Source organism: Babesia bovis (assembly GCF_000165395.2).
Source record: "Babesia bovis T2Bo chromosome 4 map unlocalized Chr4_1, whole genome shotgun sequence".
NCBI lineage: Eukaryota > Apicomplexa > Aconoidasida > Piroplasmida > Babesiidae > Babesia > Babesia bovis.
In genome coordinates this window covers 1,786,296-1,797,577 of record NW_026261571.1, presented here as the reverse complement: position 1 = coordinate 1,797,577, position 11,282 = coordinate 1,786,296, and the positions used below count along the sequence as shown (strand labels likewise).

Sequence of the window (11,282 nt, the reverse complement as noted above, 5' to 3'; positions counted from 1 at the left end):
AACCCTAAACCCTAAACCCTAAACCCTAAACCCTAAACCCTAAACCCTAAACCCTAAACCCTAAACCCTAAACCCTAAACCCTAAAACCCTAAACCCTAAACCCTAAACCCTAAACCCTAAACCCTAAACCCTAAACCCTAAACCCTAAACCCTAAACCCTAAACCCTAAACCCTAAACCCTAAACCCTAAACCCTAAACCCTAAACCCTAAACCTAAACCCTAAACCCTAAAACCCTAAACCCTAAACCCTAAACCCTAAACCCTAAACCCTAAACCCTAAAACCCTAAACCCTAAACCCTAAACCCTAAACCCTAAACCCTAAACCCTAAACCCTAAACCCTAAACCCTAAACCCTAAACCCTAAACCCTAAACCCTAAACCCTAAACCCTAAACCCTAAACCCTAAACCCTAAACCCTAAACCCTAAACCCTAAAACCCTAAACCCTAAACCCTAAACCCTAAACCCTAAACCCTAAACCCTAAACCCTAAACCCTAAAACCCTAAACCCTAAACCCTAAAACCCTAAACCCTAAACCCTAAACCCTAAACCCTAAACCCTAAACCCTAAACCCTAAACCCTAAAACCCTAAACCCTAAACCCTAAACCCTAAACCCTAAACCCTAAACCCTAAACCCTAAACCCTAAACCCTAAACCCTAAAACTCTTATATCTCTTACCTATCTGCACCATCTACCCCACTTGGATTCTACCTACTTATTCTCTTAATTTCATACAAATCACACTGCATATCTTAAACCCTAAAACCGTTACATCTCTTACCCATCTGCACCATCTACCCCACTTGGATTTTACCTTCATTTTCGATTCACCCCATAAAAACCACACTGCATAAACCCTAATATCCCCAGACGTTATTTACCCAACAATACCAAACACCCCAGGAACACCACACCGCATCAACCCCATGTGAGTCATAGTCCATTACTGTATCTACCCCATAGCACCACTACCATTCACCCTAGGGACCCTCCGTGGACCACCTACAGGTATACTAGGTGTACCACATATGGTAGTATTTCCATGGAACCCCTAATGGCCTATTGTATCTCTCCTAGCAGTTCTCACTATCGTAGAGTATAATTGATATGCTATATATGAATATGGAGTGATGCAATAGGTGTCATATAGTAGTGTATATACCTATGACAGTGATTCATTATATATCCATTAATGGTGCACAACCGATCAGTATATATATCGTAATATACTGCATATCTAACGATACCCTACAATACGATCTATTGTGATATAATATATATTCTATAGACTAGATTGTCTACAAACGGTGCCACTACACTACTACCATATACTCTATATTACTTGGCATTAAATACTATTAATTGGTATCTATTGATATCTCCTTAGCATATCTGTATTATACCATGAACAGTATATACATGTAATATACACAGTAGTATTGCTCAATGTACCATCACTGTAGATTTGCAGTTGTGTTCATAGCAATGGATAAAGTAAACGGAATATTAATGTTCTCTATGGAATGCACTACATAATGAGTCTGTTGTACATATACATTAAAATAGAAACCCAAAACTTCTAGGCATCACTGTCTATACACTACACCATAGACCAATCATATTAATTATATGCTGTTTGAAGAGCACATACCCAGGTGTACCTCTTGGATGTTGCATATTAATCTAGATTTTTTGGGGTCATTTTTCTCAGGGAGTTTCCAGAGCTCCCCGTGCAAAATATTTTTTTCATTAACATCTTCCTGTTATATACAATGATTACCACTATCAATAGTAGTAGAGCTCCCGCTGTCCACCAGATATCAGCCTTATTTCCAATCACTAATCCTGACGCTACCACACCCAAAAATGCACTCCCTAATGCTACCAACAAAACCACCAGTAATATTCCATCCGTTCCCCAACTGGAGAACCACCCCTTTGGACTCTCCTTGTTCTTTGCCACTTCATCACTAGTAGTACCCTCCACTACCACTACTTCCTCGCCAGGATCATCACCTTGAGTCACCTTCTCTGCCATGGCCCATGTAGTATCGTGGTAGTGGCCAGTCACTGGGCTCAGTGAGTCCAGTCTAGTAGGTGTCCAGTCCAGCGGCCATAGGGCACCTAGGGCTAGCACCAGGACTGGGTAGACCAGCATGGTGACGATGGTAGGGTAGTAGTGGTGGATCAGTGGAGTAGAGTGGATAGTGATGTGGATTGGAGTGGTAATGGTAGAGTACTGATAAGGAATAGTGGTATCTACTAGTAGTATCTACACTAGTGCTCCATTGCACAACGTATGTATTTTCTAAATAGCGATATCTATAGTATACCTATTAGATATTAGCCATCCACAGTGACTGTTCCATTTCATATTGGGCTAGCCAAAGTTGGGCCATTAAATGTCACAGGGTTGTACTGTGGTCACATTTACTACTAAGATTCTTTTGCGATATCAGTATCTGCTGCCGTGTTCTCAGCAGTGTCAGTATCCTTGAGAGCCTTTTTCTTGGGGAGACACCATGTAAGTAGACCACATCGGTATGCATACCACAGTGTCGGTATCATCAGTAGTAGTGAGTAGCCCAGAAGGGTGTATTCCGCAGCATCTTTTCCTCTGCGCTGACTGTCGACATGCACTACCACTACCACTACCAAAGCTAGCAGAAGCACCACTGCAAGTAACCCTAAGCAGAGGTATTGCTTGGGATAACAAAATGTTGCCTTACACTCCAAGCAGTATAAGGCGGTGACAAGGGCTACTAGATGTACTGCTAGGAAGGGGTATCCTTTAGAACTGAGTTGTACTCCACCGAGAGTGGTACCACCCAGTACTGCCAATGCTACCATAGAGGCCACTGCCAGTGCAGAAGCTATCAGTGCTACCACCTCTGGAACTGTATATGGTAACTTCAGTAGAGTAGTCCATAGAAATGCCATGGTATGGCACTGGATAATTGGTACCACCAAGTTACCGAGGTATTGAATGATGTCTTTTTCGGTCTGTCCTAGAGTACCGAAAAAAGGGAAAACGCCTAAACCATCGCCACTGCCGTGCTTTGCAAGTAACGCTGTCACTGCCAATACTGTGAGTACCACTAGTACTACCACTACTGCACTACCATAGCAAATATACTGACTTTTACAGCATGGTCTACAGAACAGGTTACACTTCCATCCACAGAATAGGGTACAACCCAGTATGGCCCATAGTAGAACCGCGATACCATAAATGGGATATGTCGAATCGGCAGATGTAGCTTTCCCGATACCCCAAATCTCTTGCTCCAATACCACTGCCATTACTTGTAATAGTACTAGCAGTATCAGTAGCGCCCAGTGGTACCAGGTCATTGGGGATACAAGGTACCCTGCCTTCTTACATTGCCATAGACATAATGCTAGCAGTACAGTGGATAGTGTAGTGGTAGTAGGTAGCACTAGAGTAGTTGTGTATTCGCGAATAGGGGCAACCAACGAAGCCAGTGCCTGAAGGCATAGGGATATCCATAGAAGTACTAGTACTATAGTAGTACAAGTATTAGTTTCCATCATGTGATAGGAATCTACCGTGTAACACCCGGTGGCAGCAATTTTCTTATGCAATTCTGGGATTCCATGGTAGTACTAGGGTGGTACCCAACTGTAGTGATCTGGTTAGCCCAAGTGCCGTAACCTGGAGACACCTTTAGGAAGGCTCCCTAGGGGCAGACACCCCGCACAGGGTGTGGGGAATTGGCTGTATTTGTATGGTATAGTAAAGGGGGAGAAGTGTAGAGGTATTTTGTCGGGTGGTGGTAGTTTGGAGGGCGGTGGTGTAGAGTGGTGGTGTATAGGGTAGTACTGTAGTAGTACTCTATAGTATCACATAATTGCCATCACAAGCAATAAACTGCTGATCTCCTTACATGCATTAATAGCATCACTACCCTAGGCAGTACTTACCTTGACCCTGATTCAACCTCTCCAGGTTATAGCCCATGGCCGCCATGAATGAGCCGAGACCATCACCCTCTTTACTTAACATTCCTTCCTTCCACCTCGTCTCATTGCCACTACCACTCCCACCCTTGGTCAACCATCCCAACTGACTGAGTCCACTCCAGATGAGACATACTGACCCTAGGAAAATACGGGCCAGGAGGTGGACCTTAGTGGAGTCAGTGGAGATGGTGGGCCAGTAGTAGTCTCCAGTGGGAGGAGGAGCACTAGTGGGTTTGCAATAGGCCGAAAGGTAGCACTTTGTACCGGCACCCTTGGCAACTGTACCACACTTGCCACAGTCATGACAAGTAGTACCTCTAGCACCGGAACAACACCCGGTACCACCACCAGTACTACTACACTCACACGTCTTTCCTATACCCTTACTTTCTGCCCCTCCTTTTCCCTTCAGACAACACGTATCCCCTTCCTGCCACCCAACCCACTTCTGTAGTCCCTGTGCCAACTGGTCTATCAGTGCCCTTATGACCTCGGTACCCTACTGTGGCTACCCTGAACAGCTACTACTTTTATACTAAACTTTCAGCAAAAGTGCCACTAAACTTGTATGAAACATTGAGTAACTTTGCTATTGATCTTCCATAAAATTTTCTAATATAAGTCCACTACAGTTGCTCCTAAATTCTCACCAACATCTCCACCAATCCTCACAGTACTTATATACACCTTCCCCCTCACAAAGGCCTGTTTAGTGGGGGCACTATATATGTTGGTGTTACCCTGGTGGGGTTTTTAGGATGCTAGGGCAACCCACCAATGATGGGGCACTGGATAGGGGGTGGGTATCTAGGTTTGGCACATGATAAGCACTGATCTGTGTCTATAACAAGACATGTTCCACTCAGAATGTATTCAATTATTCACTTCCAGGAATCCTTGAGTGATCACTGTGGATATCCTGGTAGAGGTAGTGATATGTACTAGTGGAGAGGGTGATGTATACTCTAGGGGAAGCATATTGTAGTACTAACACTGAATATCACTGTTGTATAGTACTCTATAACAAAGTCACTTCCATGGGACATTATGGATACCCTGGTTAGTATGCTGTACCATACTGGGTCATAACAGAGTAGTCTATATGTGCTAATGACTAGTTTTGTTAACGTAGCGGTAAAGGGTTGTTTGGGGTGGAATGGATGATAGTGTTAGTAACGTTATGCTATGTATAGGTACTGCGTAGTAATTGAGGATATTTATTAATATAGTGTAGCAGATAATCGTATAAACCATGAAATATGTATTAATGTAAGCTGCTACTGAGGTCTATAGAGTATGGCATTATGTTGACTTCGTTTTCATGATGGTATTACAATATTTGTGATTAACCATATGAAAACATGTGACCGGTATTCCATTCACGTCTTAATCTTTGCTTTTGGAAAGTTTCCGAGAATAACTTTCTGATGTCTTTCTCTACTTCAGGTTTTATTGGCACATTACAGTCTTCTGGAACTTTGGCAGCCAAATCCTTTGGCAACACATAACGTAGCGCTGCTCTACTTTCCGGCTCAGGTAACAGATACCATCCAATGGCATAAAATTTGAAAAACTTAGAAATATATTCCTCTAGTCCTGACCACATTCGCTTGTTGCAGTCCTCTGGAACGTCTTTTGCTATATCGCTTGGTAATGCTTTACGTAAGGCAGCTCTGTTTTCCGGCTTGGATTCCAGAAGCCATTCAACATCGTACATGAAGAGACCTCTTGTATTATTATGCTCTTGAGTATCTGTTTTCGTTGGTTCTTTTACATCCACAGGTTGAGTCTTAGCTTCCTCTTTTTTACCAAAGAATCTGCTTAAGAGAGACTCCTTCTTGGGTTTCTCCTGGGCTACATCGGTAGAAGTGGCTGTGGTAGACAGACCAAATGCCACCACGAGACAGAGCTTAGAAAGAGTGTTGAAGGATACCATTTTGTTATAGTCAGTAAATGGTGAGATTCCTAACTGTTGGATTCAGCTGTTGTTGTGCCCCAGGTATACTATAGATGTCAGGGAATCAATCGTTGCTCTTCGGTGCACCTTCTAATGCTACTGTATAATAGCTGTGTATGTGATATAATATTATTGTGGCTCTCTTTGTCAGCTTGTCATCAGATCACTACTCTTACAGATGTTGTGCAAAGCAGTACTAGACAGTGATCTTTCAGGTAAACATAACCAACACGAAGTCAATTGTGGCAATCTGTATACTTCCTTTGACATGAGTGTCACAATCTGTATAACCTGAATCACATGATAGACAAGTTGCTACCTCACCAAGTGATATAGCCTCCATTTGGCCATGACATAGTGTGATTACATATACCAGTACAGTATCATAGGCACATGAGATACGTTACTATCCATTATGGAAACATATTCCATTGTAGATCCATCAACCAACCTTGTCTCCATTTATGTTAAGCCAGATTACCAACATTAGCATAATGACATGTTAACCTACGAGCAACGTTGCCACGGAGCTACCTTGTCCAATCATTATGATTCATTTATAGAGATGCCATAATGCGTGACAATATCAGACTGCTCACTAGAAAACACCATTGATAGTGGCAGTGGTAACGGTTGTGCTGCACCTGCCTAACAAATTGATTCCTGAGTAACATATACACCAATGGGAGTGATACTTATAGTTCATGTACTGTCCCTGTAGGTGAGAGTATAGCAATACTTTCAGTAGAAGACTACCAAATGTTCCATAAAGGTATAGTAGCAAAGTTAGTGACACCTTTAATAAACGTTTCATACAAGTTTGGTAGCACTTTTGGTACAAGTTTAGTACAGTAGTGCAGGGTATTCAGGGTAGTGATCTAGCAGTGCCATAGTGGTACCCCTGTGGTCCGGACCTATATAGACCAGCTGGCACAGGTACTCAGTGCACTCATTGGGTGGAGTAAGTTAGAGAAGTGTACTAATGGCAAAGGTGACAAGTGCAAGGGCAATAAGAATAATGATCCCAATGGTGCTCCACACGGTGGCAAGGGCTGCACGTATCTACAGGAGGTAAAGCAGGATGATATATCATGTGCAGCTTGTGGGTGTATGAAATGGGAAGTGCCCAAGCCGGGAAAAGGCGATAAGGGACACCACCTGGGCAGGGGGTGTACAAGGTGTAGTGATAGTGGTAATAGAGATGCGTGTCAGTGTGATAACAATGGTGGCGCCTGTACAGGTTCTGACAAGTGCAAATGCGCCAAAAAAGGCAAATGCTGCAAGTGTTGTTGCACGAATTGTAAGGGGAAGTGTAAAGATGAAAAGGAGAGGAAGTGTAGATGTACTACCGAGGAGAGCATTGGCCACGGTGTATACAAAGACAGTTATATGTCAGCATACACCAAGACAGTAGAAACATCGAGCTACTTTGAAGAGGTTATCAAACACGATACACCTCCAACATGGAGTAGTTTGATGAATGATCCTAATAGGTTCACCTCCAATGGGACCCCCTCCAAACGCCGCCAGCACTGTGCCCGTATTTTCCTAGGGTCAGTATGTCTCATCTGGAGTGGACTCAGTCAGTTGGGATGGTTGACCAAGGGTGGGAGTGGTAGTGGCAATGAGACGAGGTGGAAGGAAGGAATGTTAAGTAAAGAGGGTGATGGTCTCGGCTCATTCATGGCGGCCATGGGCTATAACCTGGAGAGGTTGAATCAGGGTCAAGGTAAGTACTGCCTAGGGTAGTGATGCTATTAATGCATGTAAGGAGATCAGCAGTTTATTGCTTGTGATGGCAATTATGTGATACTATAGAGTACTACTACAGTACTACCCTATACACCACCACTCTACACCACCGCCCTCCACACTACCACCACCCGACAAAATACCACTATATTACTCCCCCTTTACTATACCATACAAAGGCTTCCAATTCCCCACACCCGGTGCGAAGTAAACTCCCCCTTGGGTGACCTTCTAGAGGTCTCTCCAACATAAGCCACCTGGATTAATCAGATCAAGACAGGTGGGTACCACCCTAGTACTACCATGGAATCCCAGGATTTCATGAGTAAATCGCTACCTCTGAATACTGCCTACTAGATTCCTATCGCATCATGGATACTACTTCCTGTACTACTATAGTACTAGCACTGCTATGGCTCTACCTATGCTGCCAGGCATTGGGTTCCTTGGTTGCTTTGATAGCCGAATTAGACAATATTCCAGCAGTATCCACTACTACTACACTATCCACTGTACTGCTCGGAATATGTCTATGGCAATGCAAGAAGGCAGGGTACCTCGTATCACCAATGACCTGGTACCACTGGGTACTACTGGTACTACTAGTAATACTACAAGTAGTGGCCATAGTACTGGCATTACAGGAGCGGATAGGTTTGGATCTAAAGGATCACATATTTGACGAACCGACATATTACATTTACGGTATATCAGTGGCATTACTGGTTATACTAGGTATACTCGGTGGTACCCTATACTGCGGCTGGAAGTGTAATCTGTTTTGTAGACCATGTTGCAAAAGTCAGTACATTTGCTATGGTAGTGCAATAGTGGGCGTACTAGTGATATTATTATTAGTGGTAGTAACCGGCTGGCTGATTGGGATCTATGGTAAAAATACGCTTCACGGAAGAGAGCCTAGCGAGTTATCGGCTCCTCAGTACCTGGCTATAACATTGATACCTATCACTCAGATCTATACCATGGCAGTATTATGGAACACTATATTCAGGTTGCCATATACAGTACCGGAAGTGGTTGCCCTGATAGCATCTGCAGTGGCAGCAGCATCCCTATTGGCATTGGCAGTACTGGGCATTTTCAAGAAGCACACCAGTGGAACAATCACAGCAATGGAGTATTCCTTTCCAGCACTGCATATCATAGCCCTGGGCATTACCTGGTACTGCCTAGAATATAAAAAGGTATTTCACTGGCCCAAAAATCACATGTGCTTTGGGCTATTGGCGGTGACACTATCGGTCACACTGGTACCAATAGTAATAGCATACTCCAGGGATGGCATGCAAAAGGATGTTGGTGTGAAATACACCATGATCGGCTACTCACTACTACTAATGATACCGACACTGTGGTATGCATACCGATGTAATCTATTTAAATGGTGCCTCCCCAAGAAGAAGGGTCTCAAGGGTACTGACACTGCTGAGAACACGGTACGAGAAACTGATATCGCAAAGGAATCGTAGTGGTGGATACGTCTATATTACTACACTATTACCAGTGCCACCCTGGGATAATGACGGCCCAACTTGGGATACTATTATAGCCCAATATGAACTTGAACACTCACTGTAGGAGTATAATTAGTACAGTGCTTATTATACAGAGTAATGTCTACCAAAATACTGACCATAGACAATGCAGCATTAATCATTCAATAACGGTAGTACTAGTGAGTACTACTACTACATCGTTACTCCATATCACTACACTCTTCACTACCAGTATAGTATAATGGCTCTTTCCCAGAAATTTAGCACTGCACTATTACTCTACACCACTATACTATGGATATCCCAGGTGACCTATGATGTCAGTGCAAATGAACTGGCTGAGGTTCAGAATACAGTACCTGGTAGTGCAGAGTCCAACGAACAGACTGCTGCCGGTGACCTAGATAGTTCATATATCCGTACCCAGGACAGTACATCAAGCACTGGGGACTCTTTAGGATATTACCAGAAATACAAGCAGTTTGTGAACAAGCATAACAAGACATTCACTATTGTCCTTGGGGTACTAAGTGCCATATTTCTTGTCGGTGTTATTATAGCCATTGCCTTCTACTGCTTTCAAGAAAACGGGAAGGATGGCGCAAATTATGTATCCATTGTAATAATACCCATAGTATTTTGGTTGGCATTATTTGGGTACATGGTGTACAAGTTATATGGAAGCGAGATACTGGCCTACTTTAAAAGCAAGAAGGCACCTGTAGTGAAGAGTACTGTGGATACTAGTGGGTAGTCCGATCATTTCCGTAGACACTACAGTGTGATTATGAATGACACTGCGAACTTTACCGGTATGAACCTCTTCTGATGATTTCAATAGTACAGCATTAATCACATTTCTGTATGTAATACTAAGTGACAGTTATACGGATTCTGTACAACAGCATTAGTAACTCAGGAATGCAATATCGAATATGTATATAATACTCAGTTGGAACCACTACTGCATCATAGTCGTTTTATACTGCTGGACACTACTTGTATTATACAGCCCCTTTGAGGAAACCACTTTTATGCATACCTCATATATCACATGTGACTACGTATATAATTGCTCACCATTGGCACAATAAAACAATCTCCTATGGGCAATAAAGAGCACGACGAAAAACCGTATTAGGAAGTTTTTCTCACTGAGTGAAAAAGAGCAACAGGCAAAGCGTTTAGCTTCATATGGTTTCTAATTGTAAATCGCCAATCATAGAGTACAATGATGAAAACAGAGTTATCATAGTGTCATAGTACATATATATATATATATATATATATATATTGCTACAGTGATATATAATGATACATATGGACTAGTGCATCATAATACATAGACATTTATTAACTTCACTAACAGTAGCATCTAATACTTCTATGGACACTCCATATGCACCGATTATCTAGCAGTGTCCAATGGTGTTTATAATCTACTTTTGTGAACGCCATTTGGATATCTACTATGGAGTTCAACATATATAGGGGGTAACCATAGGTGTATATCATTACAGAGTCTCATCAATATTAGTCTCGCTAGACCAATAATCTGTACTGTCAATCGACTCTACAAATGACATGTTATCCGACTGCAACAGTAAGGGATATCAGTAGTAACACAATATATAACCTGACAGAGATACCACATGGTGTTACTGGACACTACTGCTACAGGATAAATCATTGTATATAAAATGCAACCCAGAGATACTCCATGGTAATACTATAACAAAGAGATTTCAATATATACTAGATAGCTCTACGATACCTGAATGATACAGTATTCATGGATAAACAAAACGACTCAAAGATATTTGACCATTGTATCATGTAACATAGGCATATTGTTTAGATTCCAAGACAAAGTATGTTGCCATATCACTGGTATAGGTATATAAAGTGCATATTAGCACGTTACATACGCGTATATTGACATGTAACACCAATACTGCAGTAATCATTCACTGCGACAGAAATACATCGTTATGGCATGTCTAGTGATAGCCAAAGATCACTTCACTGCATCATTCCTATAAATGTATGGCCCTTACAATACTAAGT

General features: G+C 42.3%; 7 protein-coding genes across 7 annotated transcripts; 3 read left to right on the top strand and 4 right to left on the bottom strand.

Annotated features, from left to right (window-relative positions):
• Nucleotides 1-1,639: 1,639 nt before the first annotated feature.
• On the bottom strand, nucleotides 1,640-2,330 carry BBOV_IV012170 (putative integral membrane protein). Its single transcript, XM_001611087.2, has one exon. The coding sequence runs from the start codon at nucleotides 2,161-2,163 to the stop codon at nucleotides 1,684-1,686; it is 480 nt and encodes a 159-aa protein (XP_001611137.1). The 5' UTR covers nucleotides 2,164-2,330; the 3' UTR covers nucleotides 1,640-1,683.
• Nucleotides 2,331-2,366: 36 nt separating this feature from the next.
• Nucleotides 2,367-3,764, bottom strand: BBOV_IV012160 (putative integral membrane protein). The gene has a single exon (XM_001611086.2). The coding sequence runs from the start codon at nucleotides 3,558-3,560 to the stop codon at nucleotides 2,442-2,444; it is 1,119 nt and encodes a 372-aa protein (XP_001611136.2). The 5' UTR covers nucleotides 3,561-3,764; the 3' UTR covers nucleotides 2,367-2,441.
• An 87-nt stretch (nucleotides 3,765-3,851) lies between these two features.
• BBOV_IV012150 (uncharacterized protein) lies at nucleotides 3,852-4,613 on the bottom strand. The gene has a single exon (XM_001611085.2). It carries the CDS (start codon nucleotides 4,290-4,292, stop codon nucleotides 4,128-4,130), a length of 165 nt encoding a protein of 54 aa, XP_001611135.2. The 5' UTR covers nucleotides 4,293-4,613; the 3' UTR covers nucleotides 3,852-4,127.
• A 686-nt stretch (nucleotides 4,614-5,299) lies between these two features.
• BBOV_IV012140 (SmORF protein) lies at nucleotides 5,300-5,960 on the bottom strand. Its single transcript, XM_001611084.2, has one exon. It carries the CDS (start codon nucleotides 5,923-5,925, stop codon nucleotides 5,335-5,337), a length of 591 nt encoding a protein of 196 aa, XP_001611134.1. The 5' UTR covers nucleotides 5,926-5,960; the 3' UTR covers nucleotides 5,300-5,334.
• A 720-nt stretch (nucleotides 5,961-6,680) lies between these two features.
• On the top strand, nucleotides 6,681-7,730 carry BBOV_IV012130 (variant erythrocyte surface antigen-1 alpha subunit). The gene is made up of 2 exons (XM_001611083.2): nucleotides 6,681-6,731; nucleotides 6,840-7,730. The coding sequence occupies exons 1-2, from the start codon at nucleotides 6,706-6,708 to the stop codon at nucleotides 7,693-7,695; spliced, it is 882 nt and encodes a 293-aa protein (XP_001611133.1). The 5' UTR covers nucleotides 6,681-6,705; the 3' UTR covers nucleotides 7,696-7,730.
• A 267-nt stretch (nucleotides 7,731-7,997) lies between these two features.
• Nucleotides 7,998-9,251, top strand: BBOV_IV012120 (uncharacterized protein). The gene has a single exon (XM_001611082.2). The coding sequence runs from the start codon at nucleotides 8,070-8,072 to the stop codon at nucleotides 9,186-9,188; it is 1,119 nt and encodes a 372-aa protein (XP_001611132.1). The 5' UTR covers nucleotides 7,998-8,069; the 3' UTR covers nucleotides 9,189-9,251.
• Nucleotides 9,252-9,411: 160 nt separating this feature from the next.
• BBOV_IV012110 (putative integral membrane protein) lies at nucleotides 9,412-10,050 on the top strand. The gene has a single exon (XM_001611081.2). It carries the CDS (start codon nucleotides 9,457-9,459, stop codon nucleotides 9,967-9,969), a length of 513 nt encoding a protein of 170 aa, XP_001611131.1. The 5' UTR covers nucleotides 9,412-9,456; the 3' UTR covers nucleotides 9,970-10,050.
• The last annotated feature ends 1,232 nt before the right edge of the window (nucleotides 10,051-11,282 follow it).